This window comes from Ovis aries, chromosome 14 (assembly GCF_016772045.2).
Source record: "Ovis aries strain OAR_USU_Benz2616 breed Rambouillet chromosome 14, ARS-UI_Ramb_v3.0, whole genome shotgun sequence".
Classification (NCBI taxonomy): Eukaryota; Metazoa; Chordata; class Mammalia; order Artiodactyla; family Bovidae; genus Ovis; species Ovis aries.
The window spans coordinates 58,177,892-58,205,356 of NC_056067.1; the positions used below are offsets into that span (position 1 = coordinate 58,177,892).

The 27,465-nt window shown below is 41.7% G+C and overlaps 1 protein-coding gene across 1 annotated transcript; it reads left to right on the forward strand.

Annotated features, from left to right (window-relative positions):
* The first annotated feature begins 21,050 nt into the window (after positions 1 to 21,050).
* Positions 21,051 to 22,142, forward strand: LOC101104852 (vomeronasal type-1 receptor 4). The gene has a single exon (XM_027977960.3). The coding sequence runs from the start codon at positions 21,059 to 21,061 to the stop codon at positions 22,010 to 22,012; it is 954 nt and encodes a 317-aa protein (XP_027833761.1). The 5' UTR covers positions 21,051 to 21,058; the 3' UTR covers positions 22,013 to 22,142.
* Positions 22,143 to 27,465: the final 5,323 nt, after the last annotated feature.

The following is a 27,465-nucleotide window of genomic DNA, read 5'->3' on the forward strand; positions in this document are numbered from 1 at the left end:
GAGTGAGGAGGATTCCCTGGGAAGCCGATGGGAGTGCCCCTGGCCCCAGGGGCCAGCGGAGTCCTGAGGTGCACTTAGGTTTCACAGAGGCTGGCTGAGTGTGTGGTGGTTAGAGCAGGTGCCTTGGTGCCAGACTGCCTGCGTCCAGATCCTTGTCCTTCCATTAATAGCTGTGTGGCCTTGAGTAGGTGCCCAGTCTCAGATTGCAGGACTGTAAAATGGGGTAACAGACTCTAGATTGAGCGGGGCAGGAATGAAGACTAAACGAGGTAATACACACAGCGTGGGCAGTGATTGACGCGTGAGAAGAGTGGGCCAGGAGCTCTCAGGATCATCAGGGCCGCGGCAGAGCAGGCTGGGGACTGTGGCTAGACAGAACCACTGGTTCTCTCTCAGTGTCTTTTCTTCTGTTTCTTTAGTACTGATTAGACACCTGTATTTTCAGTTGGGCACATGGCTGCCTGGATTCAAGGCATTTTCACAGGGTCTCTTGAAATTTGGTGTGGCATTGCAGCTAAATTCGGGCCAGTAATATGTGAACAGAAGTGGCACGGGCAACTTCTAGAAAGCGTTCCTAAGCGGGGAAATAATGCCTCCGCCTCCCTGCTGAGCCCCGGAATGTGGCCTGATGGCCTGATGGCCATCCCAGGCCAGGACGTGAGCCCAGAAGTGCAGGCCCAGCGAGGCAGCAGCGCACGACAGGCGGGGCCCAGGGTTCCTGATGCTGTCGAGGCCCACACGGGCTACCCGTCACCTGGCGGAGTTAAACGTATAAGTGACTTTGGGGTTTGATCACTTGGCAAGTCACCCAGATCCTAACTGATGCCGGGGCCGAAGAGCCCTGCAGAGAGGAGCAACAGATGACGCAGATGGTGTGTGTCAAGTTTCACAGAGGACGTGACACCCGAGTGAAATCTGGCCTTGCAGGGTGGCAGGGACCTTGGCCTTTGGTGACAGGTTGTTTTCACCAGCGAGCTCTCATGTTACTGAGTCCCTGCTCTTTGTTAGAGCAGATCAAACCCTGGGGGATGAGGGCGAAGGAGACCCTCTTCCTCACTGTGCTAGCTGCCATTCATTTCCTAAGGACAGGGCCTGTGGGTTAAACTCAGCCCATTGCTCTCCGCACCCCCCTGCCTCACCCACACACATGTGCCTTCCTAAATATACATACTTGAAGGACTGAGTGAGTGAAGAGTTTGTGGCGTGGGGACGAGGGTAGTGTAATCACTTGCAGCAAGATGTTGAATGTTCTGGCGTAGCCAGCAGCCTACCAATAATGATCCATGGTGTCCCACTTATATTTTCCTGCCTTTCAACCCATCCCCCAAAACTTAGTGACTTAAAACAGTGAAACGTATCATCCCTCGTGATTCTGCAGTGTGGGCTTGGCTCGTAGGGAAGGTTCTGCTTCATGTCGTGTCTACTGGGGCTGCAGCCTTCAAGGTGACTTCTTCATTCCCGCGTCTGGCCCTCAGCCAAGGCCTGCTGTATCTTCTCCCATCATTTGGCTGCTCCATGGTGGCTGGATGTCTTTATCTGATGGCTAACGGCTCCAGAGCAGTTTCCAAGAGAACAAATCCCAGTTTCCAAGTGCCTTTTAAGCCTCTGCTAGCATCACAGGCCAAGTCAAGTCACATGGCCAAGCCCAAGTCAGTGTGGGAGGGGCCGCTCAAGATGTGAGTGCTGGTCCATTGCAAACTGTGGATGTAACGGTCCTCACGTGTGGTCCAGAGATAGCTGAGCTCCACTGCTGGTGAGCAGAGGCATCGAGAGCGGAAGGAGATGAGGCTGACTCCAGGGCATGTATTTTGGAAAGAGCTGAAGATGGACGCTTTACCCTGGAAGGCAGAAGAAACCGCAGGGCGTTTTGGCAAAGTAGTGACAGCATCCGAATTGAAGGGCAGGTTGAGGCTAAGAAACCTGAGAGAATTCTGGTCTAAGTGAGCTGGAGCAGGTGCAGTGAGGGAGGTGGCAGGTAATGAGGGTGACGAGGAAGATTCCCAAGGAGGCAGATTGGGACTTGGTGACGCCTGGATTAGGGGAGTAAAGGGAAGGATGCAGTCACCTTGGCACCCAGGATTGAGATCTTCCAGTCTCAGCACCCACTACTGCCTGGGAAACGTTCTTGGTTCCTGCAAACCCACACATGCTTCAGCATCTCAGTCTTGCCTGTAACGTGAACCTCTACTTGGAGAGCCTTCTTTCCTCGTCACTCGTCAGGGGAACAAGTAATTCGGTGTGCAGAGTGGGAAAGTGAGACCGAGTGGCGCAGCGAGCGTGGAGGAGTAAGTACATAGGGGTCAGATCCTGAGGAGCCTCTAAGTAGCAGGGTGGGGGGTCTTGAACTTGTCCCTGAGGGACGGGGGCCAGTAAGACTTGGGGAGATCTTTCCAGGGTCAACAAAGCCCGGAGCCAGGGAAGAGGCTGGGATGATGGTCCTGGAAGATGAAGACCTCAGCTGGGCAGTGGTCGAGGGCAGAGGGCAGAGGGATCGAGGAAGTGGACTTGATGCCACTTCCCCTTTCCAAACCACAAGAAATTACACAAAGAGCAGCCGGAAGGAAGGCCTGTCTCTCCTGTCCTTGGTTCTCATCAGAATATCCAGTCTCAGCACACGCCTGTCATCAGTCCGCCCCTGTCCAGCTGTGTCTTCCAGATGGAAGAACAGCCCCAGAGTGTGTAGGGTGTGTGATGTGGGCTCTTACAGAGCGACCACACCAGAACGCCACAAACCTCCCAGAGGAAAGCAAATGCCTCAATTTCCTCTGGTAGTTTAAGATCCTCTTCAGCGCAGCCAAAGACGGAAGCTGGCCCTACAAGTTAGGTGAGGCCTAGCGGGCCGTGGCTGGCTCAGCGCTGCGGGAACCGTGATGCGCATTGTAGAAATTCTTTCATATGAATCACTGGGGGCAGAACCTGATCTGACCTGAACTACTCTACTGACAAAAGCTGACTTGGACTGCTGTGTAGACTATTATCCCTTTTCTGTGGAATAGAAAGTACAGCAGAAATGTCCTTGTGCTTGGAATACATGGAATATATTGAATCAATGATAAAAAGCATCCACAAAGAGACGCACAGGCCCCGATGGCTTCACTGAGATCTACCAAAACACTTGCAAAATTAATAACCAGTTCTCAAACTCTTCCAAAAACAGAAGAGGAGGAAGCACTTCCCAGCTTACTTTGAGGCCAACATTGCCCTGATACCTAAAGCCAGGCGAAAACACCAAAATGAAATCTACAGAGCATTTATCTCTTAGAAACATAGATGCAAAAATGCTGACAGCCTGAATTCAGCAGCATATAAAAAGAATTGTATACCATGACCAAATATAATTTATTTCAAACATTAAAGGTTAGTTTAATGTCAAGAAAGTAAATGTAATACACCATATCAGAATAAAATGCAGAGAGAACCACATGATCATCTCAACTGATGCAGAAAAAACATTTGGCAAAACCTAACCCCTTTTGTGATTAAAAACACTCAAACTAGGACTAGAAGGGAACCTCTTTAAACTGATAAAAGGCATCTCCAAAACCCCACAGTTAACAATACTCAGGAATAAAACATTCTTGCCACTTCTGCAGACCATACTGGAAATTCTAGCCAGAATATTTAGTCAAGGAAAAGCAAAGGCTTACAGATTGGAAAGGAAGAAGTAGAATTTTGCAGGTGACATGATCTTATACATAAGAAATCCTAACAAGTCAACTAAGGAAAAAAAAAACAAAACACCACTGTTTGGGCTTCCCAGGTGGTGCTAGTGGTAAAGAATCCACCTACCAATGCAGAAGATTTAAGAGATGCAGGTTTGACCTGGGTAGCCAGATTCCCCTGGAGAAGGAAGTGGCAACCCACTCCAGTATTCTTGCCTGAAAAATTCCACAGGCAGAGGAGCCTGGCAGGCTACAGTCCATGGGACCACAGAGAGTCAAACACGACAGAGCACAGCACAGCAGCAACCATGTTTAGCAAGGTGGGCAGGATACAGGATCAACATGAAAATCACTTGCATTATTGCAGATGATAACAGGTGTTTGGTGAGGATGTGGAGGTACTGGAATCCTCATACTGCTGATGAGGATGTAAAATGCTGGACCCCGCTTTGGAAAACATTACCAAGCCAATTCCACTGCAAGGCATATTCCTGAGGGAACTGAAAATGTGGCCACACGAGCTCACACACAAATGTTCGTAAGGTTGTTCACAAGTCAAAGTGTGGAACCCATTCGAATGTTTATCAACTGATGAATGGGTAAATGTATCCATATAATGGATATTTCTTAGCTATAAAAAATAAGGACTGACGTGCTACAACATGTTGTAACCTGAAAACAAACAAAAAACAAAAAAAAAGTTGTGCTGAGCGAAAGGAGCCAGACACAAAAGGCTGTATGTGGTGTGCTTTCATTTACAGGACATGTCCAGATTGGTAAATCTGTAGAGACAAAGTAGCTGAGGTCAGCGGGTAGGGGGTGGGCAATGGAAAGTGATTCCTTAGTGGGTATAAGGTTTGTTCTGGAGGTGATGAAATGTCCTGGAGTTAGTGGAGATGGTTCCCCCACTTGATAAATAACACCTATGCAGTTGTGCCCTATAATAGGATGAGTTTTATGGTATATGAATTATGTCTCTATGAAAAGCAGTCACCACCAAGCCCTATCTGTCTACCCTGGTTTAGGTAAGTGGGTTTGTAAGAATAAAATAGAATTGTTTTCTCCCCTCTCCACCCTCCATACCCTTGGGTCAAAAATTCCAGAAAGTTTCAAACATCAGAACTTGTACTTGCTGCATTTGTTGTTCAGTCTCTCAGTTGTGTCCAACTCTCTGCAACCCCATGGACTGCAGCACACCAGGCTTCCCTCTACTTCACTGTCTCCAAGAGTTTGCTCAAACTCATGTCCATTGAGTCATTTACATTGCAGTAGGTATTATAAGTAACCTAGAGATGATTTAAAGTATACAAGAGGATGTGTGTAGGTTGTGTGCAATTGTTAAACATAAGGGGCTCAAGCATACATGGATTTTGGTATTCATGGGGGATTCTGGGGTTAACCCGCGTATACTGAGGGATGACTGTTTCACGTGCTGCTTTTAAGAAGACTTTCTAACACATTCACTATCAATTTCTATCTTCATTGCACTATAATTAGAGGATATGTTTGGTATTTATAAAAATCCTTTGATTACAGCCAAGACTTACTTTAGGCCCAATATGTGGTTGAGTTTTATAAATCCTTTTGTGTCTTTAAGAGGTGTAGTCAGCAATGGAAGCAACATTCTGCAAAGTCCAAAAGGCCAGGTTTATTGTTTGTGGTAGGCAGACCTGCTATTCATTTCTAAATTAATTCAGCTTTTAACAAACTAATACTAAGAAAATTGCTTAACTCCCACTTTTAATTATAGAATTGCCTGCTCTTCTTGTTTTATTTTTGCTTTATATATTTTGAAGCCATGTTTATAGAGGCATAAAATGAAGATTTTTTTGTATTTTGGTGAATTCAGTCTTTTATCATTATGAAACTGCTTCTTTATACCGAGCAAGACCTTTTCATGTCAAGTCTTGTTTCTCTGAAATTAATACAGATGCATCAGCTTCTTTTGATTAGTATTTTCATGCCATGCTTTTTGCATCCTTTTACTTTAAAACTTTCTGCATCCTTAGGTTTTATATATAGCAATTATAAATGGCATCTTTTTGGAAAATCTAGTCTGATGATCTTTGTTAACTGATACTTAATTCCAGTTATACTTAATATACTTAATGAATATATTTGCACCTAAATCTGCTGCCTCCCTTTATGCTTTCTATTTCTTCTATTCTTCTATGTTTCTTTTTTTTAATTTTTAATTTTTTAAAAATTTACTTTATTTTACTTTACAATACTGTATTGGTTTTGCCATACATCAACATGAATCTGCCACGGGTGTACATGAGTTCCCAATCCTGAACCGCCTTCCCACGTCCCTCCCCATACCATCTCTCTGGGTCATCCCAGTGCACCAGCCCCAAGCTTCCTCTATCCTGCATTGAACCTAGACTGGCGATTCATTTCTTACATGATATTATACATGTTTCAATGCCATTCTCCCAAATCATCCCACCCTCTCGCTCTCCTACAGAGTCCAAAAGTCTGTTCTATACATCTGTGTCTCTTTTGCTGTCTTGCATACAGGGTTATCATTACCATCTTTCTAAATTCCACCCAAGTAAGATGGTAGGTGTTGCAAGAGAGCATCAGAGGGCAGACACTGAAACCATACTCACAGAAAACTAGTCAATCTAATCACACTAGGACCACAGCCTTGTCTAACTCAATGAAACCAAGCCATGCCCGAGGGGCAACCCAAGACGGGCAGGTCATGGTGGAGAGGTCTGACAGAATGTGGTCCGCTGGAGAAGGGAATGGCAAACCACTTCAGTATTTTTGCCTTGAGAACCCCATGAACAGTATGAAAAGGCAAAATGATAGGATACTGAAAGAGGAACTCCCTAGGTCAGTAGGTGCCCAATATACTACTGGAGATCAGTGGAGAAATAACTCCAGAAAGAATGAAGGGATGGAGCCAAAGCAAAAACAATACCCAGCTGTGGATGTGACTGGTGATAGAAGGAAGGACCAGTGCTGTAAAGAGCAATATTGCATAGGAACCTGGAATGTCAGGTCCATGAATCAAGGCAAATTGGAAGTGGTCAAACAAGAGATAGCAAGAGTGAACATCGACATCCTAGGAATCAGTGAACTAAAATGGACTGGAATGGGTGAATTTAACTCAGATGACCATTATATCTACTACTGTGGGCAGGAATCCCTCAAAAGAAATGGAGTAGCCATCATGATCAACAAAAGAGTCCGAAATGCAGTACTTGGATGCAGTCTCAAAAACGACAGAATGATCTCTGTTCATTTCCAAGGCAAACCATTCAATATCACAGTAATCCAAGTCTATGTCCCACCAGTAATGCTGAAGAAGCTGAAGTTGAATGGTGCTATGAAGACCTACAAGACCTTTTAGAACTAACACCCCAAGAAGATGTCCTTTTCATTATAGGGGACTGGAATGCAAAAGTAGGAAGTCAAGAAACACCTGGAGTAACAGGCAAATTTGGCCTTGGAATGCGGAATGAAGCAGGGCAAAGACTAATACAGTTTTGCCAAGACAATGCACTGGTTATAGCAAACACCCTCTTCCAACAACACAAGAGAAGACTCTACACATGGACATCACCAGATGGACAACACCGAAATGAGGTTGATTATATTCTTAGCAGCCAAAGATGGAGAAGCTCTATACAGTCGACAAAAACAAGACCAGGAGCTGACTGTGGCTCAGATCATGAACTCCTTATTACCAAATGCAGAGTTAAATTGAAGAAAGCAGGGAAAACCGCTAGACCATTCAGGTATGGCCTAAATCAAATCCCTTATGATTATACAGTGGAAGTGAGAAATAGATTTAAGGGCCTAGATCTGATAGATAGAGTGCCTGATGAACTATGGACTGAGGTTCATGCCATTGTACAGGAGACAGGGATCAAGACCATCCCCATGGAAAAGAAATGCAAAAAAGCAAAATGGCTGTGTGGGCAGGCCTTACAAATAGCTGTGAAAAGAAGAGAAGCAAAAAGCAAAGGAGAAAAAGAAAGATATAAGCATCTGAATGCAAAGTTCCAAAGAATAGCAAGAAGAGATAAGAAAGCCTTCTTCAGTGATCAATGCAAAGAAATGGAGGAAAACAACAGAATGGGAAAGACAGAGATCTCTTCAAGAAAATTAGAGATACCAAGGGAACATTTCATGCAAAGATGGGCTCGGTAAAGGACAGAAATTGTATGGACCTAACAGAAGCAGAAGATATTAAGAAGAGGTGGCAAGAATACACAGAGGAACTGTACAAAAAAGATCTTCATGACCTGGATAATCACGATGGTGTGATCACTCATCTAGAGCCAGACATTCTGGGATGTGAAGTCAAGTGGGCCTTAGAAAGCATCACTATGAACAAAGCTAGTGGAGGTGATGGAATTCCAGTTGAGCTGTTTCAAATCCTGAAAGATGATGCTGTGAAAGTGCTGCACTCAATATGCCAGCAAATTTGGAAAACTCAGCAGTGGCCACAGGACTGGAAAAGGTCAGTTTTCATGGCAATGCCAAAGAATGCTCAAAGTACCGCACAATTGCACTCATCTCACATGCTAGTAAAGTAATGCTCAAAATTCTCCAAGCCAGGCTTCAGCAATACATGAACCATGAACTTCCTGATGTTCAAGCTGGTTTTCGAAAAGGCAGAGGAACCAGAGATCAAATTGCCAACATCCGCTGGATCATGGAAAAGCAAGAGAGTTCCAGAAAAGCATCTATTTCTTCTTTATTGACTATGCCAAAGCCTTTGATGTGTGGATCACAATAAACTGTGGAAAATTCTGAGAGAGATGGGAATACCAGACCACCTGACCTGCCTCTTGAGAAATCTGTATGCAGGTCAGGAAGCAACAGTTAGAACTGGACATGGAACAACAGACTGGTTCCAAATAGGAAAAGGAGTACGTCAAGGCTGTATATTGTCACCCTGCTTATTTAACTTCTATGAAGAGTACATCATGAGAAACGCTGGGGTGGAAGAAACACAAGCTGGAATCAAGATTGCTGGGAGAAATATCAATAACCTCAGATATGCAGATGACACTACCCTTATGGCAGAAAGTGAAGAGGAACTAAAAGCCTCTTGATCAAAGTGAAAGAGGAGAGTGAAAAAGTTGGCTTAAAGCTCAACGTTCAGAAAACAAAGATCATGGCATCCAGTCCCATCATTTCATGGGAAATAGATAGGGAAACAGTGGAAACAGTGTCAGACTTTATTTTTTGGGGCTCCAAAATCACTGCAGATGGTGATTGCAGCCATGAAATTAAGACGCTTACTCCTGGAAGAAGTTACACCAACCTAGATAGCATATTCAAAAGCAGAGACATTACTTTGCTGACTAAGGTCCGTCTAGTCAAGGCTATGGTTTTCCAGTAGTCATGTATGGATGTGAGAGCTGGACTGTGAAGAAGGCTGAGCACCGAGGAATTGATGCCTTTGAACTGTGGTGTTGGAGAAGACTCTTGAGAGTCCCTTGGACTGCAAGGAGATCCAACCAGTCCATTCTGAAGGAGATCAGCCCTGGGATTTCTTTGGAAGGAATGATGCTAAAGCTGAAACTCCAGTACTTTGGCCACCTGATGTTAAGAGCTGACTCATTGGAAAAGACTCTGATGCTAGGAGGGATTGGGGGCAGGAGGAGGAGGGGACGACCGAGGATGAGATGGCTGGATGGCATCACTGACTCTATGGACGTGAGTCTGAGTGAACTCCGGGAGTTGATGATGGACAGGGAGGCCTGGCGTGCTGCAATTCATGGGGTTGCAAAGAGTCAGACACGACTGAGTGAACTGAACTGAACTGATGCTGTATTGGTGTTTTTCTTTCTGGTTTCACTCTGTATAATCGGCTCCAGTTTCATCCACCTCATTAGAACTGATTCAAATGTATTCTTTTTAATGGCTGAGTAATATTCCATTGTGTATATGTAGCACAGTTTTCTTATCAATTCATCTGATCCTCTATGACCCACCTCTCAGAATACTGGAAATAAAAGCAAAAATAAACAAATGGGATCTAATTAAAATTAAAAGCTTCTGCACAACAAAGGAAACTATAAGGAAGGTGAAAAGACAGCCTTCGGAATGTGAGAAAATAATAGCAAATGAAGCAACTGACAAACAACTAATCTCAAAAATATACAAGCAACTCATGCAGCTCAATTCCAGAAAAATAAACGACCCAATCAAAAAATGGGCCAAAGAACTAAATAGTCATTTCTCCAAAGAAGACATACAGATGGCTAACAAACACATGAAAAGATCCTCAACATCACTCATTATCAGAGAAATGCAAATCAAGACCGCAATGAGGTACCATTTCACACCAGTCAGAATGGCTGCTATCCAAAGTCTACAAGCAAGGGAATCCTCATACACTGTTGGTGGGAATGCAAACTAGTACAGCCACCTTATGACCCAGCAATCCCACTGCTGGGCATACACACCGAGGAAACCAGAATTGAAAGAGACATGTGTACCCCAATGTTCATCGCAGCATTGCTTATAATAGCCAGGACATGGAAGCAACCTAGATGTACATCAGCAGATGAATGGATATGTTTCTTTTTCTAATCACCTCTTTGCTGATTGACTTAGGATTTATTTTACCAGTTCATTTCTCCCCTCTCCTGGTTTGGAATCCACCAACTCTGCTTGCTTTTTAAGAGGTTCCCCTAGGGCAGTATTTCCCCACCTAAGTACTCACTGATTTTTTCAGCTGGATAGTTTCTTGTGGAGGCTGTGCTTTAGGAAGTTTGTCAGCATCCCTAGCGTCCACTCACTAGTCAGCAGTCACAGCACCACCCCTCTTCTGTGAACAGAAATGTCTCCAGTATGGCATACACGGTGGAAGGCAAAATCCCTCCTGGCTGAGAACCTCTGCCCTAGAAATTGCCACACACATAGCCAACAAATTAAAGTCTAATATCAAGACCTTCATCCTCATGGTTAATGTGAGAACCTTAGAATCTTGATACTCAGAATCCAGAATGGACCAACAGCCTCAGCTGCCCCCAGAAGCTTGTTAGAAGTGCAGAATGTCTGACCACAACCCAGACCTGTTTGATTTTATATTTAGAATACTTTTGTCTTGTATGCTGGAAATCTTAGTTTTTAATGAAATATATAAGATACAAAAGTATCATAAGTAGATTATATGTTAGTTATACATTCCATATATCAGGAAGGCATATACAACACCTATAATAATTCCAGAATGACTAACAAATTTACAGATAGTCTGCTGAATATAGCTCAACATACTCTTTATGGCTCATTTTTTGGAAAAAATTTCCCACTTAATGTGACCTGAGGTTGGTCACATGGTCCTTCTCATCCACCCACTCACACTTGAGAAGTGCTTCAGCCGTGGGGTGCGTGGCAAAGGTCACTGGCCATGGGGGCCCATCCTCCCTTTTCTCCAGTCCTATCTTCTCCACCTGGAGGGTGACTTGGCTTCTGTGAACTTCACATTGGGAGAATAAAATGATGAATGCGTGGTGATAAATGTATTGCTGTGAGCAGCACCCCAGCCCACAGGCTCTGCTTGCTGTGTAAGCCTGAGCCTTTCCTTAAAAGGTGCAGTTTGCCACTCCAGGTCCTTGATCCCATCACAGTGAAGAGACCAGGGTGGCTCTAATTCCTTGTCCCCTGCAGGCCCAAACCAGCAATGGTGCATCACTCATCTCTTCCATGACACTGTTCATGAGAACCGCCACACTTACATTATCTCCCTATTTATGACTCCACTTTGGCTGGAAAAATTTTTTTTTTAACCACCAGCTTCTCCATTCAGCCCTCCAACTACTTCAACCTAGATGACCTGAAAGTGGATGAGTTTGGGGAGCCATTTGGTACCTTTGGCTGCTTTAACTTAAATGGTTGGGGTAGAGGTTCTAGCAGAGCCCTAGAATCACTGTGCTCTCAGGAGGTCTGCCTGTGGTGCATGAGATGTGGGTGTCTTGGGTGGCTCAGTGGGTAAAGAAAGCACCTGCAAGGCAGGAGACACGGGAGATGTGGTTTTGATCCCTGGGTCAAGATGATCCCCTGGAGAAGGGCATGGCAAGCCACTCCAGTATTCTTGCCTAGAGGACCCCATGGACAGAGGAGCCTGACGGGCTATAGTCCATGGCATCTCAGTCAGACATGACTGAAGCGACGGAGCCCACAAGCGCTGGAGAATTACCATGGCAGATGGCTGCCCAAGCAGATTAGGGCCACACGAGGGCACCTTGTTCCTGATGTGCAAACTGTCCGGGTGAAGGACAAGATCTCGCATACTGTCATCAAGTATGGATGGAAGGCACCAGGTTCATCTTCCCAAATGAGTGGTGACAGGCCTGAAGACATCTCTCACATCTCTGTGCTCAAAGACAAGTTCCACACACACTTAGGCAGGGATGCATCAGTGTGGTCTGGAGTTTACCACGGAGCCACAAGGACGTGGCACCTGGATCCTTTAGTGTGTGTGAGTAGATGGTGAAGATGAAGATAATGGGGATGTTTTCGTTCATTGCCACCAGGCTGGCTGTTCTTTGCCCCACTTTATTTATTTCTGAGGCATTCTACCTCAGCCTCTTTCTCATTGTCTGCCTCATTTTCCCCTAAGGCAGCATGTGCTTCCCTCATGAACACTCCCACCACTACTGGAGGATTTCTTTACCTCACAATGAAATCGTCATGACAGGCATGTAGTCTGCATAGGGAGGGTCTCCTCTTTCCCATGGTGCCACCAAGGGGGAGATGTCAGGGTCAAGATCATACTGTTTCCAGATGGGGTAACATCAGAAGACAGATCCCAACATATATTTAGGCTTTACTTGCTCTTCCCAGGATCCACATTAAAAAAAAAAATATATATATATATATATATATATATATATATATATATATATATATATATATACACACACACACACACACACACACACATTCACACACATATATATCTCCAGATCATACCTCCATCTAGTACCCTTCCAGAATTACTTCTCCTTGACACTGATGACATTTTCTAAACTTCAGCAACAACAATGCCTCTGACTCTGGGAAAACACCCCTGAACCTGAACCTCTTTGGAGTTGCGCTGCCTTGTAGAGAGAGGGCATGGGGAGAACTTGCCCACGTCAGGGCTCAGGTTCGATGTCCCTAGCTTGGAAGCCACTTCTATCTAGTGGCTGGAAAGAGACCTGGAAGCTGCTCGGACATAGGAAAAGATCTCTTGTCCAAGCCTGCAAATAGCACATCTTCTTTCCCCTCCAGTTTTTAAAGGCCTGCCCTGTGCTCATTCTGGCCGGGGTCCAGCAGTCAAATAGCCGGGGCTACTGTAGACTTGTTCATGCATCGTTACCCTTCTCACAGAACTGTTTGCCCAAACTCTAGGTTGAGACAGGAAGGAAGGGCAATAACCTCTCAACACTTTTCATCTGGGACAAGGAGCTGGACAAGGCCCACGGTGGGGTTCTTAATAGCTCTCCTGCTTCCCCACACTTGGAGCTGGAAGGTCTATTTTCCCTAATACTCTAGGTTATATGCACACAGGGTAAGGGAACAGCAGAATGGGAACAGCTCTTCATTTCCATTAAGGCTAAGCTCTAGGGTGGGGATCAGATTCCAGTCCTCAGCCTCCACTGTGGCAGGGGGCAGCTACTTGCCGTGAAGAATATCAGGGCCACAGGTTTCCCTCCACCCTTCTGAAGTCAGAGTCTAGGCAACTCAAACTTCTAGTTCTAATTTTACAACACATGGAGCTACTTTTCTTTTACTCTTCTGGAGGCTGGGGCGGGGAAAGGGGGAACTCAGCTCTATAAAGCCTGTAATCCCACTCACCCACAAATATGTAATGTTTAAAATCTTGAGAGAGAAGAGGGAAGGACTTCTGGAGCCAGGTCCTGGGGGTGGGTCTTTACTGTTGTTCAGTTTCTCAGTCGTTCTGACTCTTTGTGACCCCATGGACTTCAGCACGCCAGGCTTCCCTGTCCTTCACTATCTCCAGGAGTTTGCTTAAATTCATGTCTTTACTAGATTTTTTTTTTTTTTGACAAGACCCTGCATATATTTTTTGAGATTTGAAAAATCGTAGTAAAAAATACTCATAAAATTTACCATTTTAACCATTTAAAATTGTACAGATCAGTGGTATTAAATATATCCATAATGTTATGCAAACATCACCATATCCAGCTCCATAATTCATTTCATCTTGTAAAACTGAAACTCTATGCCCATTAAACAACAATTCATTAACTTCTCATTTTCCCCTTCCCCAGTCCCCGGAAACTACTCCTCTACTTTCTGTCTCTTATGATTTTGACTACCATTAAGTGTATCACATCCGTGGAATCATACAGTATTTGTCCTTTTGTGATTGGTCTATTTCTCCTAGCCTAATGCCCTTGTTAACCGAAAACAACAAAACAGCATTTTACCAGACAAGTGGGTTTATGCAGGAGCAACACAGAATTGCAATTTGGGACAAGCAAACTCTGGCGAAACATACAGAAGTCCAGTAAAGCAAGTAAGAGGAAACTTTTATAAAGGAGAAGAGGCAGTTGGGAGGGGCTGTTATAAACAAAAAGTCCATTGGAGGAAACTGGGAGTTCAAAGTGCAGTGGCTTTTCATTGAGTTGTGACAGTCTCTCATGATGTGGCAAAACCAATACAATACTGTAAAGTAATTAACCTCCAATTAAATAAATTTATATTAAAAAAAAACAAAAAACACAAAATGCAAGGTAACATCTCTTCTTGCTGGGATCTGTATTGCGATCCAGCGGTACATGTGTGAGTGCTCCCCCTGCTGGTCACCCGACAACATTTTGGTGAGATTTTCCTTTTCTGTTCATATTTCTCAAGTTTCATTCTGGTTGCATTATATTGCAGAATTTCCTTTCTTTTACATTTTATGTCTATACCGTCTTTTACTTATCTGTTCATCTATTGATGAACTGTTGGGTTGTTTCCATGTTTTAGCTATCAAACATCTATTTGGGACCCTGCTTCTGATTCTTTTGTATAGATACCCAGAAGTAGAATTGCTCAATCATATAGTAATTCTATTTTTAATTTTCTGAGGAGCTGCCATCCTGTTTTCCAATGGCTGTGCCATCTTACATGTCTGCCCAACAGTGCATAGAATTCCTTCCAATTTCTCCACATTCTTGTCTTCACTTGTTGTTTTCTATTGCTTTGATAGGAGCTATCTTAATGGCTGCAAGATGGCATTTCATTGTAGTTTTGATCTGCATTCCCTGATGGATAGTGATGTTGATCATCTTTTCTTGTGCTTATTTGTCATTTGTATATCTTCTATGGAGAAACGTCCTTTCCCAAGTTCTGAATTGGGTTATTTCTGGGTTTTTTGTTTGTTTGTTTGTTTGTTTTTTTGTTTAAGAGTTTTCTCCATATTTTGGATATTAATGTCTTATCAGGTATATGATTTGCAAATATTTTCTCTTATTCAGTGAATTCTCTTTTTACTCTGATGATTCTGTCTTTGATATACAAAAGCTTCTTAAATTTCAGGAGGTTCAGTTTGTGTTACCTGTGCTTTTAGTATCAAATCCAAAGAAATCATTGCCAAGTCTAATGTAAACTTTTGCCCTGTATTTTCTCCTAAGAATTTTATTGTTTTAGGTCTTACATTTAGGTCTTTGATCCATTTTGAGTTAATTTTTGTATGTAGTGTTAAGTAAGGGTCCACCTTTCTTCTTTTGCATGTGGATATCCAATTTTCCCAGGCTCATTTGTTGAAAGAACTGTCATTTTCCCACATTACCCAGAACTTGGGTAAGAAGGTTTCCATTTGTTCCAGGAAGCATTCTCGTATCCCCTAACCAAGATTGTGTAAGATCTTTATAATTTTCTCTTTGAGAAAGTGATGTCTCTCTCAGCATTACATCCTTATCATCATGACTATTAAAGAATGTGAAGAAATGTCTTAGATTTTACCCTACATGCAAGATAACAAATTATCCTGTCAACTTCATGGATGCTGTCAGAAGGCATGAGACTCCTGGGTCTGAGAAGAAAGATTTTGTTATTCGTGACACAAGAACAGCAAGAGCTTTGTGTTTTCATTTGTTCTTCTTGTCTGTATCAGGCTTCTCAGAGGTGATAAAAAGAAGCCCAAAAAACACATAATAGGTTTACATCATAAGTGAAGATGTGAAGGTTAAGAAATCCAAATATTTTAATGTTGGTTACGAACAAATCTGCCCAAATTTTGCCTCAGACGAAAGCATTGTGTTTATTATGCTGATCAAGTAATTAACCTGTCCTTTTCTCTGGAGAATATACTGTAGACATTCTCTGAAGCTGGTTGTTATATGAAAAGTTCTTGGAAAGATAATTTAGGACAGAAGCTGACACAAGCCATGAAGAAACTTAGAGCAAAACTTGTCTCTCAGCACAGTGCAACTTTCCCTTTAAAACATGAGCCTAATCAACCTTCTAGACAAACAGGCCCACTGCAGCTTTCTGGTCCCAAGACTAAACTTGACTGACTGTGGCACACTGGGGTTGTAAATACTGGAAGAGACAAGAAGAGATGGGATCATCAGGAAATCTGACAGAAAACCAGTTCCAAGGGTGAGGCGATGTCAAACTGGATGAGGCAATGATAGATGACAGCAAATAAAAAGCAAGGCAAGCACAGCATTTTCAGAAGAAGTGGAAGTGTGTTATCTTGAAGCGTAAAGAGACAAGTTGTTACTAACATATATAACAAATTATTCTGAATAGATTGCTGATGTAAATTTTAAAGATATAAAATGATGTTTTTAGAAGAAAATAGAGAACATTTCTGAGCTCTAATAGAAAAAGACTGTTCTTAAACAGAGCAAAAATATCGACTATAAAGGAGGACATGACAAATGAGCTTGTATTGAAGTTAAGTGCTTCTACTCCTCAAAAGAGAAGATAGAAAACAAGATAGAGAATTCATTTCATCTTGCAAAACTGAAACAGTAACTCCCCATCTCTCCTTCCTCAGTACCCTAACAACTGCCTTCCTGCTTTTATTGCTGTGATTTTTACTATGATAAATATCTCATAAAAGTGGAATCATACAGTGTTTGTCTTTTTGTGACTGGTTTATTTCACTTTATATAGTATCCTCAAAGTTTATCCATGTTGTGGTATATATCATTATTTCCTCCTTTTTAGCCTAAATAATATTCCATTATATGTATATACCAGTTTATTTTTGTATATGATATAAGAAACTATTCCAGTTTGAGTGTTTTGCATGTAGCTGTTCAGTTTCCCAACACCATCTATTGAAGAGGCTGTCTTTGTCCTGTTGTACCTACTTGCCTCCTTTGTCATAGAGAAATTGACCATTAAGTGTAGATTCATTTCTGTTCTATTTATTCTGTTCCATTGATCTATGTGGCCATTGATCTGGTGTCAGCACCACACTGTTTTGATGCCTGTAGCTTTATAGTGTAGTTTGAAATTGGGAGCAAGATAGCTCCAGCTTTGCTTTTCCCTCTCAAGACTGTTTTGGCTATTCAGGGTCTTCTTCTGTGTTTCCATACAGACTTTATGTCTTCACTCCAGGCTTTCCCCATCATGGTTTTATTTGGGTATGAATACATACCCATTCACTGGTATACCCTGAAACATGTTATCTTTCTTACCCACTGACCCATGAGGAGGTAATGCTCACATGGACTATAGAGTCCATGGAATTCTTCAGGCCAGAATACTGGAGTGAGTAGCCGTTCCCTTCTCCAGGGGATCTTCCCAACCCAGGGATCGAACCCAGGTCTCCCACATTGCAGGCAGATTCTTTACCAGCTGAGCCACCAGGGAAGCCCAATTTTAAGGCAGCTTATAGCAAATATTGTCTGTGGTGAAAGGATTACAAGCAGAGGAAAGGATGCCTTTTTCCTGCATCCAGAAGTCTGGAGATACACCTGTTCTTCTGTATATGAAGTCATCGTCCAGAGATACACAGGGACCAGGTGAGTTGATTTTATGAAGGTGAACGTGACCGTGTGAGTTCGTGTGAATGTGTGTCATGTGTTTAGGAATAAGATGTGAGTTTGTGTGTGGTGAGCATGTGCACAAGCGTTTGTGAGCTTTAAACTGTAATTGTGCAAGTACTATATGCATAAGTATGTGAGTATTAATGCACATGGGTGTTTGCGTCTGCCTGTGTTTAAATGAGTTTGTGTGCAGACTTGGTTGACCACCAAGTATGGCTCCAAATCCCTAACTTGAAAATTGGCAGTGATTGCATCATGATGCTGCATCAAATGTAGATGTATTTTATGAAAAAAACAGATGTCTTGCAAGTCCTAATTTATATCTCTTAATTATCAGAGTACCAAGTGCTGATTCTGGAAAAATAGCACAATTAATTAATTAATGTAGAGCACTGTGGTAACTATTTTATCTCTTTGAATGAAGTAATTGAGCATTGGTTCATCTGATATTTACAAGAATGGTAGAATCTGTCTGTTGAGCCATCAGACCTAAGTGCTCATTTGTGAGACACTCATTTTGAACCTTCTCATTTTTTCCCATGTATATTGTTCTGTTGTGTGTCAGTTGCTCAATCATGTCTGACTCTTTGCAACCCCATGGACTGTAGCCCACCAGGCTCCTCTGTCCATGGAATTCTCAAGGCAAGAATACTGGAGTGTGTTGCCATTTCCATCTCCAGGGGATCTTCCCAACCCAGGGATTGAACTTGCATTGCAGGCAGATGCTTTACAATATGGGAAGCCCCATATTGTTCTGTGTTTGATTCAAATTGCTAATGCAGGTGAATAATCATAAAGTAAATTTTCCTACAACATCTCCATATTGATTGGCATTGATTTATGCAAAGCATCCAATTAACTGGCTCTGATTTGTGCTGACATTTTCTATAATGAGTGATGCGTCCTGTTCTTCCTTTTACTTGTATCTCTTTGAATGTTTTTCCCAGGGATTTTGTCCCATTCCATTTCTCTAACAACACTTTAATTGATCATTCAGTTTAACTGTCTGAAGATTAGGAGAGCTCTGGTTTCAGGGTAGAGAAACATCTCAGGGAAGTAAAGAATGCAGAGGGACACACAGTTTATGCCAGTCCCTTAAGTGTGTGACTTCAGAAAGTCCAGCTTTCCTCAATGTGAGACCCTGTCTGCCCCCAGGGATCATGGAAATTAAGAAGGCTCTTAGAAACACTCCTTTAGTCTCCTAAGGGTGTTAACTAGAAACTTGTAATTGTTTCCAGTAATTAACAACTGAGAGAAAAGTTTCCAGAAATGTTCTCAGATCCCAGGCCTGCACTCCCATTGCTGCTGCAGGTGAAATGATAATTGCAGCTCTGATGGGAGGGGAGGGGAGGACACAGCATCTCAAACCCATATTTCAGGATCCAGTTGCCTCCTTCCCACACAGACACTGGGTATAATGACCACCAGGAAGCCCACTCTCCTGATAGCAGGAAGGTGTCAGGTAAGTATTTTCCATCTCATTCTAAGCAGAAGAGTCTGTAAGAGAAAGTCAGATCAAGAGTCTGGAGAAGAGATCATATCAGACAAAGGCAATCTTCTGTGTAGTAACTGGATTCAGTGCCGAGAGTGGGCAGGATGGTGTAAGTCTGAGGCATGAGCTGAGCTAATATTGAGAGATGGATTTCTAGAACCCACAGCAATCTCTAAAGACCCTTCATGCAATCAAATGTAATCCTCTGATTGTTTCTGTTGTGACTCAATCCAAGTTACATCAAAACCTGATTTTTAAGGTTCTTAAAAATATTTGTGATGAAAAGGATCCTAGTCCACATTGGGGAAATGTTATTTGCAAATAAGTGTTGGTCTATCATTTGGTAATATTTAAGCTATTTGTTAACTATACTGAAAACAGCTTTGCTTCTCACTGAGTTAAAGCTCTTGGATTTAACTCGTTCATGTCCATCAAAGCCTTTTCTAGACAAAGAATGAAACTGCACACATGGCATAATTCCAATAAAGATATTTTTCTCAACTTAAAAAATTGTATTTTAAGTGGTAAAATACATTTGTAAAATCAATCTGCTGTTGAGTCTGCCTTATAGGAATTATAGACTCCATGTTCAGGATGACTAGAAGTTTACCACCAATCCATACAGGTTTGCAATAAAATGTATGATGGATCTGAAGAAATCATCTAATCCCATGCAGAAAGTGTATCTAAATGAAAACGACTTGAATAGAAAGGGTTGCTCCAGTCCTGGATGTCTGATGCAATTAGTGTAGACAGTAACTTTGCCTGAACTGAAAACCTCTGTAGTGTGTTAATTCTGGTGAGGTTACTGTCATTCTTAGATTTAAAGAACAGTTGACATGGTAATTGTAAGTTAGAGGCAGCAGCTGGCAGTCTCCTAGCATGTTGATTCATTTTTTTTTTTTAAATAGGCTGCTATCAATCCAAAAATCCAGTCTCTGAATTTATAAAATACACAAGAATACATGCCTTGCAGATGCTATTTTACACATATGTCTGGTATGTCAGTGGCATACGCAAATATTATTTCTTTGTTGCTATTTATGCTTAGCTCTGGAATTAACAAATAGATAAGTATATGAATTGAAAATAGCAATAATTCAGTTTTTGCACTCTTTTATCATATATTAGTGTTTTATGGCTCAAAGTTTACAATGTTACTTGTGCTTATTCAATAATTCCTGTGATAGGTACATTATACGTGCTTTTCAGACATAAAAGCATCCTAATACCATCCCAATACTGAGCCATTCTCATCTTCATGACATTACATTATCTTGGGCAGGTTCCTGCCATATGCCATATTCTACTGCCAGCAGTCCATATATATGTATTAAGATATCTAAAACCTAATGCATAATACATAATGCCCTAAAGAATAAAGCTTTACAAAAAAGGAATCTTCTCATAATAAAAATATAAAAGACCATTGGTCTAAAATCAAGTTAAGAAGTTGTGGAATCAAAACTAAATATGGGTATGGATTATTATTTGAATACAACTAACTGGTTTTTGGCAGAGCTGGTAGTTCAGTGCACTCTCTTGACCAGCCTAATGAGTTTCTAAAGTCTTCACTCTGCCCTGTGCAGCAGATCTCAACAAATACCTAACCTTCTGTGTTACCTTTCCCTGAAAATATTGAAGTCACAGAAATCCCGGGCTTGTGGATTTGTGAAGAATGAAGTGATAGCATGGAGTGCCTTCAGCAAGTAATTTTGCATTTTAAGTGCTCTTTCAGTGTTATACATTGAATCCGTTTAAGGCTTCTAGTAGCAGAAAAGCATAAAGCAAAATTTTCCAAGTGGGACCTGAGGATAAGTGGAGAATATTGGATTTCAGTGAACATGATGCATGCAGCCCACGCCTGATGTTCCCGTAGAGACACTAACTCACGAGACAAGTACCAGTGACTGTGAACTGAGAGGATGGCCGGCAGCTTTTTCATAATAGGCATGATCATCTTAACACAGACCGTGGTTGGAATCCTGGGGAATTTCTCACTCCTTTGCAGTTATATCATCCTTCACATCACGGGTTACAGGTTAAGGTCCACAGATTTGATCCTTAAGCACCTGATTGTGGCCAACTCCTTGGTCCTCCTCTGTAAAGGGGTCCCCCAGACAATGGCAGTGTTTGGGTGGAAGCATATCCGCAGTGATTTTGGCTGCAAACTTCTCTTCTTTCTGCACAGAGTGGGGAGGGGAGTGTCCATCTGTAGCATCTGCCTCTTGAGTGTCTTTCAGGTGATCACAATCAGTCCCTGGAACTCCAGGTGGGCAGTGCTGAAAGTAACAGCCCCCAAGTACACTGTTCCCTCTCTGTTCCTGTGTTGGATCCTGCAAATGCTGGTAAATGTTATTTTTCCTATCTATATAACTGGCAAATGGAGTCACAATAACATCACAGAGGAAAGAGATTTTGGCTGCTGTTCTACTATTCTTACTGACCAGAAGAACAAAAAAACCAAAGACGCCTTGTATGCAGCATTGCTGTCATTCCCTGATGTTTTATGTTTGGGGCTCACGCTCTGGGCCGGAGGCTCCATGGTTCTCATCCTGTACAGACATAAGCAGCAGGTCCAGCACATTCGTAGGACCGACACCTTCTCCAGGTCCTCCCCTGAGTCCAGAGCTACTAAAACCATCCTTCTCCTGGGGGGCACCTTTGTCTACTTTTATACTCTTTCCTCCATCTTTCAAGTTCTTCTGGCTCTTTTTGTTCAGCCCAGCTGGTTCTTTGTGAACATGACTGTAATCATAGCAGCGTGCTTCCCAACTGTCAGCCCCTTTCTGCTCATGAGCCGTGACTCCAGTGTACACGGGCTCTACTTTGCCTGGATGAGAAATGCAAAGTCCTCTACTATTATGAGAAAAGTGTGAATTTTATTTATTTCTATAATGAGCCATTGCCAGCTCATTTATTCACCCTCAGAATCCTAATTTAAATTTTGAATTTCAAGATAATGTACTGGACATGCCAAGCATCTTCTTCAATATAAAGACCAATTGAAATATATTGTCAGGAAATATGAATACCTCATAAAAAAATCATATCATTGAAGTTTCCTTGTAGAAAAGGAGTTCACAAATTTATGCAATTAACAGCGTCTTGAAATGACATGCATATCATAAAGTGTTCAAATGTGTTACTTTCAGTCTAACAGAATGAATTTCCCACAAATGAAATAGGTATGGAATTATAGAAAAAAGTAGACATGAAAATGGATCAGTGTGTACAGTAGTCAGAAATGAAATGGATGAAATTAATGTCCTCACAGAGTAAAGAATACCCGGGTTACTTCTCAAAGGTAAAATCAGGTAAGAATCTGGGAGCCAGTTACAAGTTTATAGTTAACATTGTTAAGAGAGATGGCAGTATTTATTAGAAAGAGTCTTGCAGGGAGATTAGCACATTAAAATATTTTCATGTAGAATTGAGCAGTTTGAAGTGAAGTACAATAAAAAATACACTGAAAGAATAATGTATTTCAGGAGATTTTTAAAACAAATATATTTGACATATAACATTGTGTAAATTTAAAGTGTAAGATTTGATAATTTGTTACATGTAAATATTGTAATGTGACTGCCATTACAACCACATATCACAATGCATAACTTTTCTTTCATGTCAAATTTTTCATTGAATTATAGTTGATTTGCAGTATTATAGCAGTGGCAGAGGTACAACATTGTGGTTCAATATATAGGTTATACTTTGTTTAAAGTTATTATGAACTATTGGCTATATTCCCTGTGCTGTAAAGTATGTCCTTGTAGTTTATTTATTTTATACATAGTAATGTGTACTTCTAAATCTTTACTCTGTCTTGCCCCTTCCCACTTTCTCTCCCCACTGGTAAGCACTAGTTTATTCTCTATATGCGAGCGTCTTTTTTTACATCATTGTTTTCATCCATTTGTATTAGTTTTAGAGTCTATATGTCAAGGGATAATATACAGTATTTATCTTTCTCTGTCTGACTTAATTCACTAAACAGAATGATTTCCAGGTCCATCTATGTTAGAAGCAGCAAAATTTTATTCTTAAGGGGTGAGGAATATTCCATTATGTGTGTGTGTGTGTGTGTGTGTGTGTGTACTGAATTCATTAGTTTTCTGGTGGAGACATTAGGGTTTTCTATATAAAGTATCCTTTCTCTATAGTAGTGACAGTTTTGCTTCTCTTAGGCATTGGATGTCTCTTATTACTTTTTTGTCCAGATGCTGTGGCTAGGACTTCCACATTGTTAAACCAGAGTGGCAAGAGTGAGCATCCTTCTCTTGGACCTGATTTTAGAGGAAAAAGCTTTCAGATATCTACCTCTGAGGGTTTGCCTTGATTATGTGGAGATATATTTTCTCTATGCCCATTTTTCTGAGAGTATTTACCATGAATGGATGTTAGATTTTGTCAAGGTTTTTTCTATGTCTATTGACACAATCTTGTGTTTATCTTCCTTTTTTTTCTTTTATTTTCTTTTTTTTTTTTATTTTTTAAATTTTAAAATCAAAACCACAATGAGGTACCACTTCACACCAGTCAGAATGGCTGCAATCCAAAAATCTGCAAGCAATAAATGCTGAAGAGGGTGTGGAGAAAAGGGAACCCTCCTACACTGTTGGTGGGAATGCAAACTAGTATAGCCACTATGGAGAACAGTGTGGAGATTCCTTAAAAAATTGCAAATAGAACTACCTTATGACCCAGCAATCCCACTGCTGGGCATACACACCGAGGAAACCAAAATTGAAAGAGACACATGTACCCCAATGTTCATCGCAGCACTGTTTATAATAGCCAGGACATGGAAACAACCTAGATGTCCATCAGCAGATGAATGGATATGAAAGCTGTGGTACATATACACAATGGAGTATTACTCAGCCGTTATCTTCCTTTTTTTTAATGTGGTGTATCACGTGGATTGATTTGTGGATTTTGAACCATCCTTGCATCTCTGGAACAATGCTACGTGATAATCATTTATGATACCTTTTATAGATTGTTGAATTCTGTCTGCTAATATTTTGTTGAAAAATTTTTTCAACCATATTCATCAAGAACATGATCTGTAATTTTCTGTAATATCTCTTTATAGTACTGATATCATTGTAAAGATAGCCTGATAGAATAAATTTAAGAGTGATCCCCTCCTCTTTAATTCTTTGGAATAGTTTAAGAAGGATAGATGTTATTTTAAAAAATGTTTCATAGATCACATGTGACACCTTCAGGTCCTGGATATTGTTTTCTGGGAGGTTTTTGATTCAGTTCAGTTCAGTTCAGTTGTTCAGTCATGTCCAACTCTTTGCGACCCCATGAACTGCAGTACACCAGGCCTCCCTGTCCATCACCAACTCCCAGAGTTTACTCAAACTCATGTCCATTGAGTCGATGATGCCATCCAACCATCTCATCCTCTGTCGTCCCCTTCTCCTCTCGCCTTCAGTCTTTCTCAGCATCAGGGTCTTTTCAAATGAGTCAGCTCTTCACAGGAGGTGGCCAAAGTATTGGAGTTTCAGCTTCAACATCAGTCCTTCCAATGAATATTCAAGACTGATTTCCTTTATGATGGACTGGTTGGATCTCCTTGCAGTCCAAGGGACGCGCAAGAGTCTTCTCCAACACCATAGTTCAAAAGCATCAATTCTTTGGCACTCAGCTTTCTTTATAGTCTGACTCTCACATCCATATGTGTCTACTGGAAAAACTATAGCCTTGACTAGATGGACCTTTGTGGACAAAGTAATGTCTCTACTTTTTAATATGCTCTCTAGGTTGGTCATAACTTTCCTTTTAAGGAGTAAGCATCTTTTAATTTCATGGCTGCAATCACCATCTGCAGTGATTTTGGAGCCCCAAAAATAAAGTCTGACACTGTTTCCACTATTTTCCCATCTATTTGCCATGAACTGATGGGACTGGATGCCATGATCTTTGTTTTCTGAATGTTGAGCTTTAAGCCAACTTTTTCACTCTCCTCTTTGACTTTCATCAAGAGGCTTTTAGTTCCTCTTCACTTTCTGCCATAAGGGTGGTGTCATCTGCATATCTGAGGTTATTAGTATTTCTCCCAGCAATCTTGATTCCAGGTTGTGCTTCCTCGAGCCCAACATTTTTCATGATGTACTCTGCATATGACTTAAATAAGCAGAGTGACAATATATAGCCTTGACATAGTCCTTTTCCTATTTGGAACCAGTCTGTTGTTCCATGTCCAGTTCTAACTTTTGCTTCCTAACCTGCATATAGGTTTCTCAAGAGGCAGGTCAGGTGGACTCGTACTCCCATCTCTTTCAGAATTTTTCACAGTTTATTGTGATCCACACATCAAAGGCTTTGGCATAGTCAATAAAACAGAAATAGATGTTTTTCTGGAACTCTCTTGCTTTTTCCATGATCCAGCAGATGTTGGCATTTTGATCTCTGGTTGGTTTCTCTGCCATTTCTAAAACCAGTTGAACATCTGAAAGTTGACAGTTCATGTATTGCTGAAGCCTGACTTGGAGAATTTTGAGCATTACTTTACTAGCGTGTGAGATGAGTACTATTGTGTGGTAGTTTGAGCATTCTTTGACATTGCCTTTCTTTGGGATTGGAATGAAGGGGACCTTTTCCATTCCTGTGGCCCCTGCCAAGTTTTCCAGATTTGCTGGCATATTGAGTGCAGCACTTTCACAGCATCATCTTTTAGGACTTGAAATAGCTCAGCTGAAATTCCATCACCTCCACTAGCTTTGTTCGTAGTGATATTTCCTAAGACCCACTTGACTTCACATTCCAGGATATATGGCTCTAGGTGAGTGTGAATGATCACACCATCGTGATTATCTGGGTCGTGAAGATCTTTTTTGTACAGTTCTTCTGTATATTCTTGCCACCTCTTCTTAATATCTTCTGCTTCTGTTAGGTCCATACCATTTCTGTCCTTTATCGAGCCCATCTTTGCATGAAATGTTCCCTTGGTGTCTCTAATTTTCTTGAAGAGATATCTAGTCTTTCCCATTCTATTGTTTTCCTCTATTTCTTTGCATTGATCGCTGAAGAAGGTTTTCTTATCTCTCCTTGCTATTCTTTGGAACTCTGCATTTGAATTGGTATTATCTTTCCTTTTCTCCTTTGCCTTTCATGTCTCTTCTTTTCACAGCTATTTGTAAGGCCTCCTCAGACAGCCATTTTGCTTTTTTTAATTCAAGATTGTCTATTTCTTCCCAATTCAGTCTTTTTAAAAATATAAATGTATTCATTTTAATTGGAGGCTAATTAAAATATTGAATTTGTTTTGCCATACATGAACATGAATCTGCCATGGGTGTACACGTGTTCCCCATCCTGAATCCCCTTCCTCCCTCCCTCCGCATACCATCCCTCTGGGTCATCCCAGTGCACCAGCCCCGAGCATCAAAGACTGTTCCTAGAAATTTGGTCAGTTAAGTGGAAATAGATGGAGAAACAGTGGAAACAGTGTCAGACTTTATTTTTGGGGCTCCAAAATCACTGCAGATGCTGACTGCAGCCATGAAATTAAAAGACGTTTACTCCTTGGAAGAAGTTATGACCAACCTAGATAGTATATTCAAAAGCAGAGACATTTGTTTGCCGACTAAGGTCCGTCTAGTCAAGGCTATGGTTTTTCCAGTAGTCATGTATGGATGTGAGAGTTGGACTGTGAAGAAAGCTGAGCACCAAAAAATTGATGCTTTTGAACTGTGGTGTTGGAGAAGACTCTTGAGAGTCCCTTGGACTGCAAGGAGATCCAACCAGTCCATTCTGAAGGAGATCAACCCTGGGATTTCTTTGGAAGGAATGATGCTAAAGCTGAAACTCCAGGACTTTGGCCACTTCATGCGAAGAGTTGACTCATTGGAAAAGACTGTGATGCTGGGAGGGATTGGGGGCAGGAGAAGAAGGGGACGACCGAGGATGAGATGGCCGGATGGCATCACTGACTCGATGAACGCGAGTCTGAGTGAATTCCGGGAGTTGGTGAAGGACAGGGAGGCCTGGCGTGCTGCGATTCATGGGGTTGTGAAGTGTCGGACATGACTGAGCGACTGAACTGAACTGAACTGAAGTGGATTTGGGTTTTTTCTTTAAATTTCTTCAGACATTTGAAGTAGGCCTGTATTGATATAAAGTTTTCTCTTAGAACTGTGTTTACTGTGTTCCCTCAGTTTTGGAAAGTTGTGGTTTTTTTCTCATTTGTCTTCTGGTAATTTCTGATATACTGTTGATATCTTTTGAACCTATAGAGAGGGTAACAGGCAGGAAGGCCAGGGGTCTCCAAATGGAGGAAATAGCCTGCAAGTGTCAGACATTTTTATCTCTC